The sequence below is a fragment of the Capricornis sumatraensis genome, chromosome 10, assembly GCF_032405125.1.
Source record: "Capricornis sumatraensis isolate serow.1 chromosome 10, serow.2, whole genome shotgun sequence".
Taxonomy (NCBI): domain Eukaryota; kingdom Metazoa; phylum Chordata; class Mammalia; order Artiodactyla; family Bovidae; genus Capricornis; species Capricornis sumatraensis.
The window spans coordinates 97,771,992-97,794,469 of record NC_091078.1 but is presented as its reverse complement, the minus strand read 5'-3'; the positions used below and the strand labels follow the sequence as shown (position 1 = coordinate 97,794,469).

Here is a 22,478-nt window from a genome sequence, read left to right as displayed (position 1 = left end):
TGCCCAGGAAGAAGAAACCAGTTACCTCCCTGCTTAGCAATTAGATGCACATAGACTACGACTCCCAGAAACCCTTTCGCCTCGGGCTGGAGGTTTGCCCTCTACACGTGCCAACGTGCAAGAAACTGAGCATGCGCAGCGGGAAATGAGCATGCGCAAAAGCCTCCACGGGCGGGGACAGCCTCTCCCAGCAGGCAGTAGGGGCATTTTTTTCATCTCCGCGTGACAAGTGACTTCCGGCGTGGAGGGGCGGGGTGCGTGGCTGAGCCTGCAGCTGCGAAAGCTTGGGGAGCAGCCGGCGGGCCGGCGGGTGCCTGAGGCCATGGAGGCCGTGCCCCGCATGCCCATGATCTGGCTGGACCTGAAAGAGGCCGGTGACTTCCACTTTCAGCCAGCCGTAAAGAAGGTGAGGGCCGCTCCTCCTCCCCGCCCCCTCCCCTTTTCTCCCGCGTCTCTCCGTCCGCCGGCGCGTGACGCCCCCTGCGCGTCTATCATCTCCCCAGGCCCTGTCGCAGGGTCGGGTGAGGCCAGGAGGGGCCTCCACTGGCTTTCCTTCGCCTGGCGCACCCCCATCGCACCTTTCTGACCCCTGCGCGCTCGAAGAGCGTCTCCCTCCCCTCCCCCCGACCCCACCAGCCCCGGGTAGCCCCCGCTGTCTGATCGGAACCTGCTTTCCGATTCCGTCCCCCGGCCCTCCGCGATCCCCGCCGAGGCACCTCACTTCCTCGGTGTGACGCTTTGGACCTAGTTCTGCTCCTCCCCTCATCCACGCCAGCACCGCCCTGGGAGAATCGGTGGGTGGCCCTCCTTAACCGTCAGGGTGGAAAGGCTGTGCCTGGCCTTCGCTGTGCTGTCTGTCTACGACCGGACTGGGACGGTCGCCGAAGATGGCTCAGGATGTGTTTTAAGGCCCTGGCCAGCCTGACCTCTGCGATTGGAGTCGCTCTAACACTTGGTGCAATTCTGTCTGGTCTCAGAAGAAGAACCGTAATCTGGAGCCCTTTTGGACCAAAAGATACAACTTTTAGGGGAGCGTTACTGCTTTCGCGACTGCGCAGAGGGGATAAATAGTATTGTAGCTTCCAGAGCGACCCTAGCAGTCCTTTGTTTACTCTTCATTTGGATGGAAGAGACAGGCAGTTTTGGCTTTGAGGGAGGCAAGGGACCGCTGTGGGGAGATCAGGTGTGGCTGGTACAAAGCAGGACCAGGTGTGTCGACTGGGCATCAGGTACCCTGTGAGACATCTGCCTTGGGAAGGACTGTCTGGTACCGTTGAAGGACAGAGCAGAAGTGAAAAGGAACAACCAGGAGGCTGCTGCAGGTTGACATCCTTGTGGGTTTAATGTGGCTGCTGCCTGAATATTGACGGAGCCCCAATGAGTAAGGTGGTGGAGAAGAAAAAAAATAGAAGAAAGAAAATGGGTCGGGGAAGAAGTTTTCCAAGAAGCTCTCCCTTTCTCCATTCACACTGCCACTGCCTTCCTTCAGACGCTAACAGTTTGTATTCCTTTGAGTCCATCATTTAATCTCTTTGGGCATCTTTTTCCTCATTTGTAAAACCAGAAAATTAGATTAAAAAAAAAAAAATTGGCTGAGCTTCCCAGCTTATGGGATCTTAGTTCCCTGACCAGGAATCAAACCCCAGGCCCCAATGGACCAATGGAGACATCTGAGAAATTAGGTTAATTGATCTAAAGTTCCAGAATTTTACTTCTTTCCCAAAGTTTGGTCTCCTTTCCATCTACTGTTTTAATTCCAAGATGTATATCAAATTAAGAACAGAAGCTAAACACTCCCATCATCCATGGGGGGAGAAAAGAATACACAGAGGAATGAGACCATGTTAGTACCAGAGAAAGTGAAACAAAATCTTGACCCTGGGTCAAGAATTAGGAAGTTTGGCTCAGAGTTCTAGAACTGCCATTGCTGATCTCTGGTTTCCATTTTTCTACTGCAAAAGAATGCCAGGATCTGGTGATCTCATCTACCCCTGGTGGCTCAGCTGGTAAAGAATTCCCCTGCAATGTGGGAGACCTGGGTTCGATCCCTGGATTGGGAAGATCCCCTGGCGAGGGGAAAAGCTACCCACTCCAGTATTCTGGGCTGGAGAATTCCAGGGACTGTATAGTCCGTGGGGTCACAAAGAGTTGGACATGACTGAGTGACTTTCACTTTCATCTGCCTACAGAATTCTGGGCCATTGGTTGCTTGGTAAAAGGGCAGAGTAATGTCACAGAAATAGTATAGACACTGGAATCAGGCCAACTTTGGTTTAGGTCCCACCTTTTCAACTTAATCGCTGAGTGACGTCAGCTGTTACAGATGATTACCTCACTAATCTGGGCCTCATTTTTCTCACCTGTAACAGAACTAATACTATACCTTATAAGCTTATGGGCATCAAGAGTTAACGCAGGGACTTTGCTGGTGGTCCAGTGGTTAAGAATCTGCCTGCCAATGCAGGGGACGTGGGTCTGATCCGTGGTGCAGGAAGATTCCACATGCTTTGGGACAGCTAAGCCCGTGTGCCACAGCTACTGAGCCTGGGCTCTAGGGCCCACGTGGCGCAACTATTGAAGCCCTGGGCCCAGAGCCTGTGCCCTGCGGCAAGAGACGCCGCCACAGCGAGAAGCCTGCGCGTTATAGCAGGGCAGTTACAAAAAGCCAGAGCAGAGCAGCAGAGCCCTAATGCAGCCAGAGATAAAATAAATAAAGAGAGAACAACAAGAGATACTTAGAGCGCCGATGCATTTGAGTCCCCAGTACAGGCCTTGGCAGATTGTAAACAACACTTTCAGCTTCGCATCCTCTTTCTCTGTTTAGGAAATAGCTCAAGTCCTATGACAGCTCTGTGAGTTAGAGCAGGTAATTGTCGTTGTTCAGTAGGTAAGTCTTGTTCAGCTCTTTTCAACCCCATGGACTGCAGCACGCCAGGCTTCCCTGTCCTTCGCCATCTCCCAGAACTTGCTCAAACTCATGTCCATTGAGTCGGTGATGCCATCCAGCCTTCTCCTCCTGTCGCCCCTTTTCCTCCTGCCCTCAGTCTTTCCCAGGATCAGGGTCTTTTCCAGAGAGTCGACCCTTCATATCGAGTGGCCAAAGTATTGGAGCTTCGGCATCAGTCCTTGCAATGAATATTCAGGATTGACTGGTTTGATCTTGCTGTCCAGGGGACTCACAAGAGTCTTCACCACAATTCAAAAGCAGTTACTATGAACACCATATTACAGGTGCAAAACCAAGCCCTGGTCTCACAGCAACCTAGGGGCACAGCCAGGACTTCCTCTGTTTTGGTGTTTGTCTTTGGAAAAAGTCTTTCCAGCCTGTGTATTTGTAACTTATAACTTCTTTCCCTGCTTTTTCCTCCCAGTGGCTCTGAACCCTGGACATGCTTTCAACACGACACTGTTCACAGGTCTCATTGTTTGCTCAGGAAAAAAGAAGCCCAGCTTCTCCAAAGCCTGGTTGGGCTCGGGAGGGCCCCTGGCCCTCTCAGCCCCAACTGGCTGGCGTTTGTGTAGGTGTGCTGGGGTCCTGGCGGCATCTTCTAGTGTCTTACTCCTAATCCGTGTTGCCGAGGTCCAGGCTCTGCCTGCTGCAGGGCCTGCCTTCTCAGGCTCTGTGGCGACACTCATGTCCTGACCAGACCTTGTTCCTTGCTCTGCAGAAGTCTGTGCTGTAGGGACACTGTCTGAGAGAAGGTCTCTGTCCTTTACTCTCGAGCCTTCAGCCGCCTCTCACCTCTGTGTAGTAGGGGGAGTGAGTGATCGAGCCACAGAGGGTTTTGTCAGAGATTAAAAAATCACCTCTCTGCTCCATTGACTCACCTTGTGGCCGGAGATTTGTTTTCACTTCCCTTTTTTTTGGTGTTTTATGAGAACTGTGTTTAAAAAATAGAAATGGATTGGTCTGATGTGTGGTCAAGAATATGGGCTCTGGAGCCCAAACCCCGGGTTTCCAGTTGGTGCTCTGTCGGTGGTTAGTGCTGTGACCTTGGCGACTGTCTTACCTCCCTTGCCTCAGTTTCCTCAGCTGTAAAATGGGGGCGACAATGCTGTCTACCTCTTTGGGTTGTCATTAGGGCTGAGTGACTTACTGGGCACTTGGCAAGTGTCTGGCCTGTGGGCAGGAGCTCTGTGTTTGCTGCAGATCTTGGAGGAGGAATAGGACAGGTGGACAGCCTCCTTCGGGGACAGTTTGCTGCGATCAGAGGCATTATCTCTCACCCCCTCACCACTGCGTGACCGCAGGGCAGGTGTTCCCAGTGGTGGCAGCTGGAGCCTTGTTTCTGGGACTCTCAGATGTCACTCAGATCCCTTCGGCCTCTGTCCCACAGGGCCTCTGGGCTCCACTTTCACTGTCGCCTCGGGGTGAGCAAACAGAAGCCTCCTATGAGAAGGGAGTTAATCGGAGAAAGAACATGTTCCTATTTAGATAGTCAAGTTTTACCCTATAGCTCAGGTCACATTTTATGTCTGTGAATTGGGGGACAGGCGGGGTGAGGGATTGGCTAGATCACAGCAAGGATTGTAAACCAAGAGCCCATAAATGGGCTTCAGCGTGTCTGTAAACCCCCTGAACATGTTGGCAGATCCTTATGTTTATGCATAGATGGACATTGGTGGGGAGATTGTTTCGTGGCTTTTATGTTCTCAAAGGATCCAACAAGAGGCTAAGAAATGATGACGTAAGAAAAGTGTTTTTTTAGGTATCATTTAGCTCAGCAACTCATTTTTTTTTGGCCACATCGCTTGGCCTGTGAGATCTCAGCTCCCTGATCAGGGCTTGAACCTGGGCCACAGCAGTAAGAGTGCCAAGTCCTAACCGCTAAACCACCCAATATTTCCCTCAGCAGCTCTTAAGACATTCATTTTCCAGATTTCAGACGTACAGAAAAGTTGAAAGAATAATGCAGTGCTCGCCCAAATTCCCTCTACTTAATTTTGAGAGTTGGGCTTCTCTGGTGGTTCAGTGGTAGAGAGTCTGCCTGCCAATGCAGGAGGAGCGAGTTTGATCCCTGGAGAAAGAAGTGGCAACCCACTCCAGTATTCTTGCCTGAAAAATCCCGTGGTCAGGGGAGCCTGGTGGGCTGCAGTCCATGAGGTCATGCAAAAAAGAGTTGGACGTGACTTAGCAACTAAATGACGACGATGGTAATAGTTACATTGCACTGTATTTGTGTTCTCTCTCTCTGTAAACACACACAGACACACACACACAGACACACACAGACACACACACACACACACACCCCCCATGGACCTTTGAAAGTAAGTTGTACCCGTATCAGCAGGTCCTAAGAGGATTTTCTCATGTATAACTACACTGTTTTCATCACACCTTAGAAAATCCACAAGCATTTTCTACTATGTTTTATATTTAAATTTCACCTGTTATCCCCAGACATCCTTTATAACTGTTTTTTTCCAAACTCAGATCCGATCACGGTTCTCGTAGGGTAGTTGTTCTTTTTTTTTAAAATCTCTTAATCTACAATAGTCTGCTCCCCTCTCGCCCCCTTAATGGTACTTGCCTTTCACAGAGGCTGAGGTAGGTGTTGGGTGAATTGTCACACCGTCTCAGTTTTTCTGAGTGCCTCCTGTGGTTTATTCCGTGTGCTCATCCATCCTGTGTATTCCCTGTAAAGGCAGCCGTTTGCTGAGGATCGAACACATCACATCAGGCCCCTGCCATTCCCGACAGACTCGTTGTTTGGGGTGGGGGTGGTCGCTGACGTGTCCCTGCTGAGAGGCGCACAGTCTGATGGAGGCACTTTCTGAACGTGGGGAGAGCAGCAGCTGATGCTACGGGAAGTGATATTTTAGCTGAGTCTTAGCAGAGAAGGTGGTGGGGGCAACGTGTGGACAAGCATTGAGAGCCGAGAGCGGTCATTCCAGAGTACTGTTGGCTGGGTGTCCCTGGGAGCTGACGGCTACTGGGAGCTGACTGTGAAGGACCGTGAACTCTGCTCTGAAGGTTAGATTTGGTCCTGGAGGTTTGGGGAAGCACTGTTGTGCACATTCTTCTCAGATTACTTTTTTTTTTTTTCCTTTAGATTACAGCTCTTTCCCCATAATCTCACTGTCCTGAGCAAAGCAAGCTGGGCTTTATTGTTTTTTCTCCCAGGAGTGCGTGTGTTTCAGAAGGATATAAAGCCAAGAGTAACACTGGAGTCATGTTAGACGAATCTGACCACCGGATGAGGGGTGGGTTTGACAGGGTGGGGAGTCTGGGCCAGAGGTGGACGGGGATAGCGAACTGGCAGGAGGTAAAACCAGTGGAAGAGGCTCGGGCTCAGAGATTTGGAGCTGTGGCCAGATGGAGCTGAAGGAAGCTCAGGACTTGCTTCCCTCTGCCTGTCCCTCCTCTCGCTTCCCTGCCAGGCGACTAACGCGGTCCCACGGCCTCCCAGGTTCCCGTGGGCTCACCACGTGGCCACGTGTCACAGCCCCTGGGGAGGAGGACCGCCGCTGGAGAGAGCAGGCCGCCCCCGCCCTTCTCCGCCTCACAGACCTGGGCTGGGCCTTAAGGAGCCTTGGGGGCTGGTGCCCTTAGCGCATGTGGGGTGACGGACCTGGGCCCCGAGACTGCTGACCCAGACGCCAGGTCCCCCAGCAGGAGTGGCGGAGCTGCCACGATGTGTGTGTTGTCTTGGTGGTCCAGGCCCTGCCTCCAGGCTGGTGGGTGTGCCCGCCGTCCACGAGAGTCAGCGCTGCCGTGGGCGGGCGTGCCAGCCCCGCCTCTGATGTGCGGAGTGACCTCCCCTCCTCCCTTCCCCCGGATCATTCCCATCACACCGCCGCAGGCCTTTCCTCACCGAGGAGGACGCTTATTTCTGTGGAGCCCTTTCCCGAGGAGGGCGGGCTGGTGGGGAAGGCTTTGCACGCTCACTCTCCTGTGACTCTCCTGTGACTCTCTTCCCGACATTGGCTGGTGGGTTGGGATTACGATGGTGATCCCGGGCCCCAGCGGGGCCCCAGACACAAGGGAGGCTTGAACTTGGGGCCCATTTACGAATGCTCAGTAGGATCCCACTTCAGCTGACTGAGTTCCCCGACTTCCTGAGCTGGCCCAGTTCTGGGTTTGGTGGGGAGGACAGCAGCATGGTGAGGGCCAGCCAGGGGATTCCAGCCAGGTTGTGCAGGTGTATTTTCCATTTTGCTCAAAAAAGGAGGCTGCTCCAGAAAGTGTCTCGGTGCTGCCTTGCTATGGAGGCCCAGTTCCCAGTGGGGCAGGAGAGGAGATGCTGGCAGAGCCATGGCTGGTGCTTGCTGAGGACTCCGAGGGCAGAAGCGGGAGCAGGGAACGATGCTCTGTGCCTGGTTCACAGCCTTCCCTCTCTCTCTCTCTAGTTTGTCCTGAAGAATTATGGAGAGAATCCAGAAGCCTACAATGAGGAACTGAAGAAACTGGAGCTGCTCAGACAGGTAGGAGGACAGTGTTTTTACACAGGTGTGAACAAAATTGGTTTGACTGGGAGATAAAACTGTTCTTACTTAAATTCAGTCATTTTTCCTCTGTAAAAGCAGAATAATGATGGAAAATATATAAACTGTTGTCATTGCTCAGTCGCATCCAAGTCTTTGGGACCGCATGGATTGCATCATGCCAGGCTTCCAAGTCCTTCACTGTCTCCTGAAGGATGCTCAAACTCATGTCCATTGAGTCGATAATACCATTGAGCCATCTCATGCTCTCTGAGTCCTTCTCTTTCTGCCCTCAGTCTTTCCCAGCATCAGAGTATTTGCAATGAGTCGGCTCTTTGCATCACGTGGCCAAATTTTTAGATTCAATGTCAGCAACAATATTTCCAGTGAATATTCAGGGTTGATTTCCAATAGGATTCACTGGTTTGATCTCCTGGATTGATGTTTGACTAGCTGAATGGGACTGGCTTATTTCAATAAATGACCTTTTTCCCGACCCACAGTTTGCCTTTGTAAGTTATGATTACAGAGTGCACAGTAGGTTGCGCTACGGTGTAGCATAGGTATCTTCCAATGGTCTGTTTTCCTTAGTTGAGTGTGTGTAGCTATGTCTTACCCTTTGAATATATCCCTCGTTTCCTCTAGGTCTACCCCTGGTAAAATAAGCTTGTTTTCTATGAGTGACAATTGGTGACCTTTGCCAGAAAGCTCGTGGGTGTCAGCTTTCAGACGTCGCCGCTCGTGGTTGTCTGGATGGATCCCTTCTCGCCTTAGGCGCTCTGTAGCGTGTGTGTGAGTCTGTGTCGCCAGTGGCGCCGTTTCATTCTGGGCGGGGCTGATCTTAGGACACTGTAAAGCCCTGCTGCATGTGCTTTCCCTGCAGGCCCCTGTGCTTGGGAGTTTTGCTTCTGCCCATGTCTCAGTTATTCTGTTGCTTCAGGAAAGGACACCGTCCGTGGGTGTTTTTGATCAGGGGTTGTCCCCTTGATATCCGGCCTCATGTGGGCCTGCCGGATCATGTAAACGGCTGTCAAGCTCTGCCCTTAGGGACCCTCCTTCCGGGTCTTCATAGTGCCTGCCACCAGTTTCCGTTTCTCCCCACATCTTTGGGGCCTTCCGTTTTCTCCCTGCTCTGTCAGTAGTCTTTTTGTTGATGTCCATTCTGAGCTGGGGAGGAGATACCCCGTTGCAGCTTTCATGTGAATTTTCCCGCTGATTAGCGATGCAGAGGCAGTGTTCCTCAGCTGTCGTTTAGAAGAGTCCCAGACCAATTTGTACCTGGTGAACAGGAGCTCTGGAAGGTGGGCCCCTTTTTGAATTCTGTTTTGATTACCCACCCCAGGACATTTCTGGAGAGCCCAGCAAGCCTTGAAAATGCGTCTTGAGTGTGTTCCAAAGCACCGGGTTTCAAGCTGCTGTTACGGGAAATGGCCATAAGATGGCAGCACTTTTCCTGCCCAACTGGTGACTCTGGCAACCGGAGCCTTGGAGAAAGTCCTGCTCCTGGGCTGTCAAATAGAGGGGGATGTCCCAAAAAACACTGAAGGGCTGGGGTCCCTTGCTTCTTTCTCCTCACCTTTAACCCTCCAGACACGTCCCACTCCCTGGAATCAAGGTGCTCAGGTGTTGTTGTTCATGGGTGGGCCGAGTGTCAGGATGGAGGCTGGAGATGGGATGTTCAGCACAAAGAAGCGCCCTGGAGGTGTTCTTTGAGCTAAGAGCTTCCACCATCCTTTGGGAGTGCCTGGCTTGGTTTGAGTGCTTGAGGGCCTAGCTGGATCTGCAGATGGTGGTCCCATGCTGAGGGTTCAGGCCCTCCAGGGGCAGATCGGGGGCTCACTGGCTGACTTGTCGTTCCCAGCTCCCCGGGCCAGCCATGCAATCCCGCCTTGATCCCAAGGCTGCCCAGCCCCAGGCATGCGACAGCCACACCTTGTCACCTAGGCTTGAAGGCCTTGTAGTAGACTCTTTTTTTGTCATTTAGTTCTTTTTTATTTGCTATTTCATTTGGAGCTGATCAGTGCATAGAGTATTTTTGACGTCATATTTATTATTGGTTACTACTACTACTGCTACTAAGTCACTTGAGTCGTGTCCGACTCTGTGCGACCCCATAGACGGCAGCCCACCAGGCTCCCCCGTCCCTGGGATTCTCCAGGCAAGAACACTGGAGTGGGTTGCCATTTCCTTCTCCAATACATGAAAGTGAAAAGTCAAAGTGAAGTCCCTCAGTCGTGTCTGACTCTTAGTGACCCCATGGACTGCACCCTACCAGGCTCCTTCATCCATGGGGTTTTCCAGGCAAGAGTACCGGAGTGGGGTGCCAAGTGTACGTAAATGAGGTAGCCAGATAAATGCGCCTGTTGTTTACTTTCTACTTACTCATTGCCTTTGTAAGTTATACTCCAGAGTGTGGAATAGGTTGCCCATTGCTGTAGCATGAGACGTTTCCTGATGGTCTATTTTCCCTAGCTGAGTGTGTGCAACTGTGTCTTACCCTTTGAACTTATTCCTCGTTTCCTCTTTGTCTGCCTCTGGTAAAATCAGTTCATTTTTTATGTGAGAAAATCTGCGTGCCTTTTGTCACATAGTTCCTGTGTATCAGTTTTCAGACATCACTTCTTGTGGTTGTACTGTGATGGGTTCCTTTCTCTGTCTTTCTTAGTGTACTTTGTAACATTGTGTCTTGATCTGTGTATGATGTTACCAATGGCCCACTTTCATTTTTTTGGGGAGGGGGTGTTCGGGCTGATATTATTACACTGTAAGGCTGTACTAATTTTTTTTTTTCCAGGCCCTTGTGCTTGGAAATTTTGCTTCTGCCCATGTCTCAGTTATTCTGTTGCTTCAGGAAAGGACACCATCTGTGGGTGTTTTTGATCAGGGGTTGTCCCCTTGATATCCAGCCTCATGTGGGCCTGCCGGATCATGTAAACGGCTGTCAATCTCCGCCCTTAGGGACCCTCCTTCTGGGTTTTCATAGTGCCTGCCACCAGTTTCCGTTTCTCCCCACATCTTTGGGGCCTTCTGTTTTCTCCCTGCTCTCTCCCGGTTTTGGTCAATAGTCTTTTTGTTGATGTCCATTCTGAGCAGGAGACGGTGGTAGGTTGTACTTTTCATGTGAATTTCCCTGCTGATTAGCCATGCAGAGGCTGTGTTCCTTGGCTTTCCTTTAAAAGAGCCTGAGTCCAATTTGTACCCCATGAGTAGGAGCTCTGGAAAGTGGGCCCCTTTTTGAATTCTGTTTCGATTACCCACCTCAGGACGTTTCTGGAGGGCACATGTCATTGACAATCCCAGCAGACACAAGCACAGGTCTTCAAGCTGCTATTACTGGGAACGGCCACAAGACGGCAGCACCTTTCCTGCCCGACTGGTTACTCCAGCAGAAAGCCTTAAGGAAAGTCCTGCTCCTGGGCTGTCAAATAGATGGGGATGTCCCAGAAAAACACTGAAGAGCTGTGGTCCCTTTCCCCTCACCTTTCACCCTCAAAACACATCCCCCCCTGTGGAATCAAGGTGCCATTAGGTGCTGTCGTTCCTGGGTGGTCCGAGTCTCAGGTTGCAGGCGGGATGCCCAGCACAAGGAGGCGACCTGGAGGCCCTCTTTCAGCTCAGAGGTTTCATGGTCCTTTGGGAGTGCCTGCTTGGTTTAAGTACTTGAGGGCCCAGCTGGATCTGCAGATGGTGGTCCCATCCAGAGGGTTCAGGCCCTCCAGGGGCAGATGGGAGGCTCACTGGCTGACTTGTCCTCTCCAGCTCCCCGTCAGCCACGCAGTCCTGCCTTGATTCCAGGGCTGCCCAGACCCAGGCATGCGACAGCCAGACCTTGTCACTGAGGCCTTAAGGCCTTGTAGGAGACTCTTGTTATTTAGTTCTTTACTTGATGTTTAATTTGGAGCTGATCAATGCATAGAATATTTTTAACATATTTTTTATTGGTTAAGTGTACCTAAATGAGGTAGCCGGGTATATGCAACTCTTTCATTGCCTTTGTACGTTGTGACTCTGCCGTGTGGAGTAGGTGGCCCGTGCTGTAGCATGAGTCTTTCGGATAATGTATTTTCCCTACTTGAGGGTTGTACCTGTGTCTTACCCTTTGAATATACCCGTTTCCTATCCGTCTGCCTGCGTTCTGTCACGTAGGTCCTGTTACCAGTTTTGAGACATCACATCTTGTGGTTATCCTGTGATGGGTCCCTTTCTGTTTGTTTCTTCGTTCACTTTGTAACGTGGTGTGTGGTCTCTGTATGGTGATGCCAGGGGCTGTTGGGCAGGGGCCGTTATTACATTGTAAAGCTGTGCTGCATGTTTGTCCAGTATTTTTACACTCTGTCATTTTGTTCTTTTATTTTAAATTTCATTTCAAACTTATCAGTGCATAGAGAATATTTTTCATGTTTATTTTTCCTGCGCTCTGGTTGGTTGATGTAGTGCGATACATGTATGTTTTTTCTTCCCCTGGATTATTTTTTTCACACACTCTTATTACAAATTCTGGAGTAGCTTCCCCCATGCGGATCTGGAGTTACTAGGCTGCCCGGAGTGGACCAGGCTCTCCATCTAAGGGGCTGCTCTGTTTCTGGCATATCGTTCCCACTGCCTCATGCCCAGTGCGCTCCCACCCGGGAACCCTAGCCTGCCCGGGTGGGTGACGTGTGACCCAGCATAGGTTACCGAGGCCTCATGGGAATAGAGCAGGCGGTTGTTTCAGGTTTTTTTGTTTTAATGCAGTTTTATTCTCTCTTTGAGTTCATTTACAATTGTGTATGTACTTGAGATGCAAGGAACATGATTCACATATGGATATGGCAATTCTTTTTCCCATTCTATTTTCATATACATCATCACAGAGTGCTGAGCAGATTTCCATGTACTATTCAGTTGGACCTTTTTGTTCATCTTATAGATAAGCATATTAATGTTACATGTATACATAATAGTATACACTTTATATATAGTATAAAGCATGCATAGTTTATATATGTATAATTATGTATATCTTATTCAAAGTGTTTTATATCTCCATCTTCTCCAACTGTCCTTCTATGACTCTAAATTTGTTTAATAAGTCAATAGTAGGTGTTTGGCAAGTTCATCTGTATCCAGTTCTTTATCTGTGATATTATAGAATATTTTTCTTTCCATATTTGACTGACCTGGGGTTGTCATCTCCAGATCCATCCGGGTTGCTGCCAGTGACACTTCTGCATTCTTTTCTATGGCTGCTCGTCCACTGTGTGCACGTAGCCGACCTTGTGTCAGCTGGTGTGTGGCTATAGGCTTTGGACGCTTGCATCCTTGCCTGTTGTAGACAGTGTCCCAGTGAGCGTTGGGTGCACGTGTCTTTTGAAGGATGGTGTTCTCTGCATCACTCCTAGGAATGGATTGCCGCACGGGCTGGTCGCTTGTCTCCGTTCGTGAACCTGCAACTGTAGCCTTCTCCATGGCAGCTCTTAGCAGTTTACATTCCCATAGCCGAGCCGCCGTGTAGGATGGTTCCCTTTTCTCCACGGCTTCTCCAGCATTTACTGTTTGTAGACTTTGGGCTGAGTACTGAAAGATGATACCTCATTGTCATTTTGATTTGCACTTCTCTTAAGAATTAGGAGTGGTAAAGGTATTTTTATGTGCGTTTTTACTTTCTGAGGATGAGTAAGATTTACTTTGGAAATTGGCTTTTGAAAGCCATTGCTGACGAATTCTTACCTACCGTTATTTCTAGAGCATAGGGGTCTTTTTGAGTCTCACAGGCCTTGTGAATATTATGCCGTCTTAAGCACAGGTTTTCCAGTTGTTGTTACCAGAAACGGCCATAAGATGGCAGCATTTCTTCAGACCCGGCTTTAGTCACGGGAGCAATCAGAGCCTCTGGAGGGTTGGGTTCCTGGGTTGTAATTAGAGTGGAGTGCTCAGAGAATGCGCGAGGGCTTGCGTCTCACTGCTGCTTCCGCACCCTCCACCCACCAGTCCGCGGAGCCGCAGAGGCATGCTTTGCTGGGGGTGCCGCCAAAGGCCTGTGGATGGACTTTAAGGAAGCAGGCTGAAGTGGGGACCCCGCGAGGAGATATGAAGAAAGGGTTGACTTTTCACAGCTCTTGAACCCCAGAATGTCCACCAGTTTTGGGGTGCTGTAGGCTTGCAGCAGCTATGGGAGGGCCGGCCTGAATCTGGAGTTTGGGGTCCCGTGGAGAGGGGACCAGGCAGTACAGATCCAAGCAAGGCTCACTGGCTGCCCCAGACTGCCCAGCGCCCTCAGCCCTGGGACCCAAGCCTGCTCAGGCTGCGAGGATGTGACAGCAACCCAGGTCACCGAGGCTCGAGGGGAATACTGCAGGCCTTTCTTCTTCTATTTCTTTGTTTGAAAAGTTTATATATACGTACAGTGGATTGATTTGCAGTGTTGCTTTAGGTGAATAGCAACCTGATTTTTTACATTTTATTACTGTTCTAACATTTGAGGGGAGAGTTTACTTACCAATATAATATAATCAAAGATGTCCCTGTATATATGTACAGAGTTTCTCCAGGGATCACTTATCTCTTTGGTATGGAGCTGTCTAGATTTTTTTCACTTTGTATAACTAGGTGGATCTATTTCTGTATTATTTTCAACAGTGAGATTATGTTGCTTATCTGCTAGATGATTTTGTCTCCCCAACAGTAAATGTGTTATGGACATGTTGACATGTCAGTAGAGAGCCTTGTCTTCAGTTTTCACGGCTATTGTATCTCATATTTTTAGATATAGAGATATGGGTCAAACATTAAGTACAATAAAAATTTTAATGCATGTTTTGTGGAAAAGTGGAGCTGATCTGGTGGAAGCGTCTGGCCGGCGGGCTGGTTGTGCAGTGACTGCAGGTGGCTGTGGGCTTCCTTTGGCTTCTTACACTGCACAGTCCACCAGCTCCAACGTGTCCGTCCGGGCATTTGTGGGCACACAGGCCTGTCTTCCGCTCCAAATGACAGTCGGCCTCCTCTCACCCTCCCGCAGAACGCCGTCCGTGTCCCACGTGACTTCGAGGGCTGCAGTGTCCTCCGCAAGTACCTGGGCCAGCTCCACTACCTGCAGAGTCGGGTCCCCATGGGCTCGGGTCAGGAGGCCGCTGTTTCTGTCACCTGGTGAGTGCGGGCGGGCAGAGCCGGGGGAGCCTGGAGGGTGCCCCTCTCCCCTCCCCGTTTCCTTGCTGTAGAGGACGGGGAGCTGCTTGGGGGGTTTCCCCAGTCCCCCTTCCCTCCCACCCTGCACTGGGAGGGGGCTCGCTTCACCAGCTCCCCCCTCACAACTGTGGTGGCCTGTCCCCAGGACTGAGATCTTCTCCGGGAAGTCTGTGGCCCACGAGGACATCAAGTACGAGCAGGCCTGCATTCTCTACAACCTTGGTGAGCTGCCTCCCCTGCCCCAGGGCCCCCTCGCTCCTGGCCCTGTCCTGCCTTCCCGCAGCTCTGCCTGCCTCCTGGGCTGCAGGGAGCCCCCCTGGTGGGAGGCTCTGCTAGGCTGCCTGCTCTTGGAGCTGCTGCTGTGTGCTCCGGGCACAGAGGTGGCCTCCCCTCGTTGTCTGGACACCCCATCTCCCCCCGAACCCCTGGTGGCTCAGGTTTGCTTCTGGCGGGAGGAGACCAAGGCTGGCCTAGGCTGGCCTTGCCATCAACCCTGCTGGTGCAGCCTCAGCCTGCGGAGCGGAGTCCTATGAGGGCCCCTTCCTTGCCCCCGTTCCTGCCTGGCGCAGAGCTGGAGCTCCATCCCCCCAGATCCACTGGCTCCCCACACCCTCCGCCTCTGCCTGGGCGCCAACGTGGGCAGTAGCCACAGCTGAGCCCTGACCCGTGTTCCTTGCTTCCCCAGGGGCGCTGCACTCCATGCTGGGGGCCATGGACAAGCGGGTGTCTGAGGAGGTAAAGAAGCGGGGCGGTGTGCTGAGTGCTGTCAGCTCCAGAGTGAAGCCCACCCTGGAGCAGCCCCGCCTCTGACAGCCCCTCTCCCCCAGGGCATGAAGGTCTCCTGCACCCACTTCCAGTGTGCGGCCGGCGCCTTCTCCTACCTCAGGGAGCACTTCCCCCAGGCCTACAGTGTGGACATGAGCCGGCAGATCCTCACTCTCAACGCCAACCTCATGCTGGTGAGGAGCTGCCCTCGCTGGGGCCGGACGGTGGCACACAGGTCAGGGAGGGACAAGCCGGGGCCTGGGCTGCGACCCTCTGAGCCCCAGGTGGGTCAGGAGCTGCTTGGAGGGGAGGCTGGGCGGAGAGGGGTGAGCGTGGTCTGTCCCGGTGAGGAAGGAGGGCCTCTGTACCCACCGTTCCAGGGCCAGGCGCAGGAGTGCCTCCTGGAGAAGTCCATGCTGGACAACAGGAAGAGCTTCCTGGTGGCGCGCATCAGCGCACAGGTAGGCCCGGGGAACGTGGCCCTCCAGGGACTGGGGCCGGGCCTGGCCTCCTCCCGGTCCCCGACAGAGCCCATCCCGGCCCCCAGGTGGTGGATTACTACAAAGAGGCATGCCGCGCCCTGGAGAACCCCGACACTGCCTCGCTGCTGGGCCGGATCCAGAAGGACTGGAAGAAGCTGGTCCAGATGAAGACCTCCTACTTCGCGGCCGTGGCTCACGTGAGGGCGCCGCGGGTGCGGGCGTGGGGCGGGCCGGCGCCGAGGTGTCCCCCCAGTAAGCAGGGCTGTGTCTTCCGTCCAGCTGCACATGGGGAAGCAGGCGGAGGAGCAGCAGAAGTTCGGGGAGCAGGTGAGCGAGCCGGGGCCAGGAGGGCACTCAGGCTGTTCCAGCCCCGTTGGATCCCCAGCAGGAGGGGTGGTCCCCTCTTTCACCCTGGGTCCCTGCCACCCCAGGGGACAGGCGTGGCAGGCTCCCCTCTGAGTGGCTGCCTGGAGGTGTGCACTGTGGGCAGAGCCGCAAGCGGACACTAACCTTGATGCTGTGGGCTGGCTGGCGTGTGGCGGCTGCTCAGCCTCCTGTCTCGTCTGGGCTACCTGCTGGTCAGACAGGGGAGGCAGGAGCAGCAGGGTCTACACGGAAGGCTGGACCAGGCTCTGCTGGCTCCTGCAGGTCGCGTACTTCCAGAGTGCCCTGGACAAGCTCAATGAAGCCATCAAGCTGGCCAAGGTAATGATGGGGGAGAGCCTGGCCAGGCCAAGGGGGTCCTGGCGCCGGCCGTGGTTGTACTGAGCTCCGCTCCTCCCCACAGGGCCAGCCCGACACTGTGCAGGACGCGCTGCGCTTTGCTATGGACGTCATTGGGGGAAAGTGAGTCTCTGGGCCTCGAGGGGCTCTGGTTCCTTCTCTGCCTGCATCGTTGGGAGGCAGCCACCAGGGCCAGAGAGCAGGGGCCCACATGGCAGGGGCAAGGTCCTGGGTCCCAGCTGACCACTCAAGACTGCCCCCCCTCCCATGCCAGGTACAATTCTGCCAAGAAGGACAATGATTTCATCTACCACGAGGCTGTCCCAGCACTGGACACCCTTCAGCCTGTGAAAGGTCTGAAGCTGAAAGGAGCCTGGGATGGGCTAGGGGGCGAAGATGCTGCACAACAGAGGCTGTCAAGGTTGGGTGGGCCTGGTCTCCAAGACTCTCTGCCTCTCCCTTCCAGGTGCTCCCTTGGTGAAGCCTTTGCCGGTGAACCCCACAGACCCTGCTGTTACGGGCCCTGACATCTTTGCCAAACTTGTACCAATGGCAGCGCATGAAGCCTCATCACTATATAGGTGAGTGGACAGACAATCCTGTTAGCCCAGGTTGGGGTGTCTCAAGAGACATGGGCTGCCAACAAATTGGTCTGTCCCCTTCCTGCAGTGAGGAGAAGGCCAAGCTGCTCCGGGAGATGATGGCCAAGATTGAGGACAAGAACGAGGTCCTGGAGTGAGTGCAGAGCCAAGGCGGGGGGTTGGGGGTGGGGGTGGGATCCTCTAGTGCAGTCTGCAGCGGAGGGAGGGAGGGGGTGGTGAATGGCCACGGAACAGCAGGCTCCTGGCTCAGCCTCTCTGGCCAGGGCCTCGTGTGTGTTTCCAGCAGTGTCCAGGGCAGGTTTTGTGCTTCTAGGACCTTGGACGTTGCTTCATTTGGGGGGCGGGGGGCGCTCCCTTCTATGTGAGGGGTTGAGCCCACACCCACCTGGTCCTGTTGCCCCACAGCCAGTTCATGGATTCACTGCAGCTGGATCCTGAGACAGTGGACAACCTTGACGCCTACAACCACATCCCACCCCAGCTCATGGAGAAGTGCGCGGCTCTCAGCGTCCGCCCCGACACCGTCAGGAACCTCGTCCAGTCCATGCAGGGTGAGTATGGAGCAGGTGGAGGTCACCTGCTGTCCCCTGTTAGGCAGGGACGGAGGTTCCCACCTCCCCCGGCACAACACCCACCCGCAGCTGTGAACCAGCACCCCCGTGCCCTGTGGCTGCACTGAGCTGCACGTGCGTGTGACGGGGCAGTTGTGCCCCAGGAGCTGATCGCCCCGTGCCCCCCCCCCCGACCCCGTGCCCGCCCGCAGTGCTCTCAGGGGTGTTCACGGACGTGGAGGCCTCCCTGAAGGACATCAGGGACCTCCTGGAGGAGGACGAGGTGCTGGAACAGAAGCTGCAGGAGGCAGTGGGCCCGGCGGTGGCCAGCACGGCCGTGTCCAAGGCTGAGCTGGCAGAGGTGAGGCGAGAGTGGGCCAAGTACATGGAGGTCCACGAGAAGGCCTCCTTCACCAACAGCGAGCTGCACCGCGCCATGAACTTGCACGTCGGTAACCTGCGGCTGCTCAGCGGCCCCCTGGACCAGGTGCGGGCCGCCCTGCCCTCGCCGGCCCTCAGCCCAGGTGAGCCCTCCTACCCCCACGGGGCGGTCTGGGGTGGGGTGGGGGCTCCGGCCTCACCGCTGCCGCTGCTCCCAGAGGACAGGGCGGTGCTGCAGAACCTGAAGCGCATCCTGGGCAAGGTGCAGGAGATGCGGGACCAGCGTGTGTCCCTGGAGCAGCAGCTGCGAGAGCTCATCCAGAAGGACGACATCACGGCGGCGCTGGTGACAGCCGACCACTCGGAGATGAAGGTGGGCTGGGCGCGGGCGGCGGGTTGGCTCTCGGCACCCCGCCTCAGCGGCAAGGCCCTGAGCGCCCGTCCTCCCCACACCCCCGCAGAAGCTGTTTGAGGAGCAGCTGAAGAAGTACGACCAGCTGCGGGTGTACCTGGAACAGAACCTGGCTGCCCAGGACAACGTCCTCCGGGCCCTGACCGAGGCCAATGTGCAGTACGCGGCTGTGCGGCGCGTGCTCAGCGACCTGGATCAGAAGTCAGTATCTGGCTCTGGGCCCGCCTCCTGGAGCCGGGCTGCAGCGGCTCACCTCCCGCTCTCTGCCCGCCAGGTGGAACTCCACGCTGCAGAGCCTGGTGGCCTCCTATGAGGCCTACGAGGACCTGATGAAGAAGTCCCAGGAGGGGAAGGACTTCTACGCAGACCTGGAGAGCAAGGTGGCTGCTCTCCTGGAGCGCGCACAGTCCACCTGTCAGGCCCGCGAGGCGACGCGCCAGCAACTCCTGGACAGGTGAGCGTGGGGACACCCCAGGCACAGCTGCAGAGCCAGGCCGGGCTGAGGGGGCTCTTGACTCCCCTTCTCCTTCGCTCACCCGACAGGGAGCTCAAGAAGAAGCCACCGCCACGGCCCACAGCGCCAAAGCCGCTGCTGCCCCGCAGGGAGGAGGGCGAGGCGATGGAGGCTGGGGACCTGCCTGAGGAGCTGCGCAGTCTGCCACCCGAACCCTTCCTGGGGGCCGCCACCCCACTCCACTTCCCTCCTAGCCCCTTCCCCAGCTCTGCAGGCCCAGGACCCCACTACCTCTCTGGCGCCTTACCGCCTGGTACCTATGCAGGCCCCACCCAGATGCTGCAGCCCAGGACCCCCCAGCCCCCGGGGCACCCAGGGGTGGCCGTGGCCCCTGGACCGGCTCTCTACACAGCCCCCGCCTACGCCCCAGAGCTGGGCCTTGTGCCTCGGTCTTCACCCCAGCACGGCATGGTGAGCAGCCCCTATGGGGCAGTGGGGCCACCCCCTCCGCTCGCTGGCCTCCCCTCAGCGCCCCCTCCCCACTTCTCAGGCCACGAGTTGGCCATGGGGGTTCGGCCAGCCACCACCACTGTGGATAGTGTCCAGGCCCCCATCTCCAGCCACGCAGCTCCGCAGCCAAACCCTGCCCCGGCCCCTCCCCAGGCCTGCTTCCTGGGCCCCCCACCACAGCCGCTGCCCCTGCCCTACACCTACCCGATGGGGCCCAAGCAGCCCCTCACAGTGCCCCCTGCCCAGCACCACTTCCCTCCCGGGGTGCCTGCAGGCTTTCCAGCCCCAAGGATGGCACCCCAGCCTCCCCCACAGCCCCTTCCACTCCAGCACCCACACGTCTTCCCGCCCCAGGCTCCAGGCCTGATGCCCGCCCAGGCACCCTACCCCTTTGCCCCTCAGCCTGGGGTCCTGGGGCAGCCATCACCCGCCCTGCACACCCAGCTGTACCCCGGGCCCTCTCAGGACCCTCCACCCCCCCACTCTGGGGCTCTGCCTTTCCCCAGCGCGGGGCCCCCTCAGCCTCCCCACCCCACCCTGGCCTATGGTCCTGCCCCTGCCCCTGCCCCCAGACCCCCGGGCCCGCAGGCGGCCCCTCTCTCCATTCGAGGCCCCCCACCTGCCATCCAGCCGGCCCCTACTCCCCACCTGGTGCCTTCACCCGCCCCTTCCCCAGGACCGGGCCCCGTGCCTCCACGGCCCCCTGCGGCAGAGCCGCCCCCCTGTCTGCGCCGAGGCAGCGCCGCTGCTGACCTGCTGTCCTCCAGCCCTGAGAGCCAGCACGGAGGCCCTCAGCCTCCTGGGGGTGGGCAGCCCCTGCTGCAGCCCACAAAGGTGGACGCGGCTGAGGGCCGGCGGCCACAGGCCCTGCGGCTGATCGAGCGGGACCCCTATGAGCGCCCCGAGAGGCTGCAGCAGTTGCGGCAGGAGCTGGAGGCCTTCCGCGGCCAGCTGGAAGCCACAGGGGCCCTGGACACGGTGTGGCGGGAGCTACAAGATGCACAGGAGCTCGATGCCCGGGGCCGCTCCATCGCCATTGCCCGCTGCTACTCGCTCAAGAACCGGCACCAGGACGTCATGCCCTACGACAGCAACCGCGTGGTGCTGCGCTCCGGCAAGGACGACTACATCAACGCCAGCCGCGTGGAGGGGCTCTCCCCCTACTGCCCGCCCCTGGTGGCCACCCAAGCCCCCCTGCCTGGCACAGCGGCTGATTTCTGGCTCATGGTGCACGAGCAGAAAGTGTCGGTCATCGTCATGCTTGTGTCGGAGGCCGAGATGGAGAAGGTGAGGGGGAGGGGTTGGGTAGGCGTCCAGTGGAGACCCTGGGACACCAGCCCTAACTACCTGTTTGTGCCTCAGCAAAAGGTGGCTCGCTACTTTCCCACTGAGCGGGGCCAGCCCATGGTGCACGGGGCCCTGAGCCTGGCCCTGAGCAGCGTCCGCACCACTGAGACGCACGTGGAGCGGGTACTGAGCCTGCAGTTCCGTGACCAGAGCCTCAAGCGCTCCCTTGTGCACCTGCATTTCCCGACGTGGCCTGAGTTGTGCGTCTGCCGCCCTGGTGGTGGTGGGAGGGGTGATGTGGGCTCAGACCAGGTCTGGCTCAGAGACCCCCCTCATCCCTCCGGCAGAGGCCTGCCCGACAGCCCCAGCCACCTGCTGCGCTTTATCCAGGAGGTGCATGCCCACTACCTGCATCAGCGCCCGCTGCACACGCCCGTCGTTGTCCACTGCAGGTAGGTGTGGGCAGCTCCCGGGGCTCCTCGGGGGCCCGGGGGCCTGCCTGACCCCGTCTTCCGGCCGCAGCTCGGGAGTGGGCCGCACGGGGGCCTTCGCCCTGCTCTACGCGGCTGTGCAGGAGGTGGAGGCTGGAAGCGGGATCCCCCAGCTGCCCCAGCTGGTGCGGCGCATGCGGCAGCAGAGGAAGCACATGCTGCAGGAGAAGGTGAGGCTCAGTGGGCGGGCATGCGCCCTGCCCCGGGGGACGGCCCCAGCTCACCAGCCCACCTGCCCCCGCAGCTACACCTCAAGTTCTGCCACGAGGCGGTGGTGAGACACGTGGAGCAGGTGCTGCAGCGCCATGGCATGCCCCCTCCCAGCAAGCCCACGGCCGGCACCGGCATTGCCCAGAAGGTGAGTGGGGCCCCTCCTGGGGTCTCTGAGCACCTTGTGCACCCTCTTCACCCGCTCGTGTCTCCCCAGAATCACCTTCCTCAGGACTCCCAGGACCTGGTCCTCGGCGGGGACGTGCCCATCAGCTCCATCCAGGCCACGATCGCCAAGCTCAGCATCCGGCCTCCTGGGGGCGTGGACTCCCCGGCAGCCAGCCTGCCAGGCCCTGTGGAGCCCCCCGGCCCGCCGCCCCCCAGCCTCCCAGAGTCCACCCAACTCCCCCCCTCCTCCCCACCCCCCCTTTCTTCCCCTGTGCCCGAGGCCCCCCAGCCTGAGGAGGAGCAGCCGGTCCCTGAGGCCCCCATCCTGGGGCCGCCCTCCTCCTCCTTAGAGCTGCTGGCCTCCCTCACGCCTGAGGCCTTCTCCCTGGACGGCTCCCTGCGAGGTAAGCAGCGCATGAGCAAGCAGGACTTCCTGCAGGCCCACAACGGGCAGGGGCTGCGGGCTGCGCGGCCCACCGATGACCCGCTCAGCCTCCTGGACCCACTCTGGACGCTCAACAAGACCTGACTCGGTGGACACTCAACAAGACCTGACCAGGCGTGCCCGCCTGGTCCTCACTACACCGTCTCCTGGGCCCGTCTCTCTCATTCCTGCTGCCTTCAGCCCTGCCTGGCCCGGCCCGCACTTCTGTGGGGTAGCGGGTCTTGGGTCAGGCTCCGCTCCTCTGTGGGACCTGTTTTTCAGCTCTTTGCTATCAAATAAACAAACCTGTTCTGTGGCCAGTGTCTGCCCGTTGCTGCTCCTGGGAGGCCACCCTGGCTTCCACACCCTGACCTGCTTACACAAGGAGCATCTAGAGCTGGCGCCAAGTCCCCCCAACCTTGTAAC

At 56.3% G+C, this 22,478-nt stretch overlaps 1 protein-coding gene across 1 annotated transcript; it reads left to right on the top strand.

Annotated features, from left to right (window-relative positions):
• Positions 1-298: 298 nt before the first annotated feature.
• On the top strand, positions 299-22,306 carry PTPN23 (protein tyrosine phosphatase non-receptor type 23). Its single transcript, XM_068981876.1, has 25 exons — positions 299-406; positions 7,354-7,428; positions 14,426-14,553; positions 14,738-14,814; positions 15,278-15,327; positions 15,420-15,551; positions 15,738-15,818; positions 15,905-16,036; positions 16,119-16,166; positions 16,488-16,544; positions 16,627-16,685; positions 16,837-16,916; positions 17,029-17,143; positions 17,232-17,297; positions 17,570-17,715; positions 17,928-18,239; positions 18,315-18,469; positions 18,558-18,709; positions 18,783-18,962; positions 19,052-20,759; positions 20,835-21,019; positions 21,107-21,211; positions 21,282-21,420; positions 21,495-21,608; positions 21,678-22,306. Exons 1-25 carry the CDS (start codon positions 323-325, stop codon positions 22,155-22,157), a joined length of 4,860 nt encoding a protein of 1,619 aa, XP_068837977.1. The 5' UTR covers positions 299-322; the 3' UTR covers positions 22,158-22,306.
• The last annotated feature ends 172 nt before the right edge of the window (positions 22,307-22,478 follow it).

Bases quoted from the DNA above. Each gene is read 5' to 3' on its own strand.
- PTPN23 (XM_068981876.1), top strand. From the start codon at position 323: ATGGAGGCCGTGCCCCGCATGCCCATGATCTGGCTGGACCTGAAAGAG. The intron at 16,037-16,118 runs GTGAGGGCGCCG...TCTTCCGTCCAG, and splicing joins ACTTCGCGGCCGTGGCTCAC to CTGCACATGGGGAAGCAGGC. The intron at 21,421-21,494 runs GTGAGGCTCAGT...CTGCCCCCGCAG, and splicing joins AGCACATGCTGCAGGAGAAG to CTACACCTCAAGTTCTGCCA.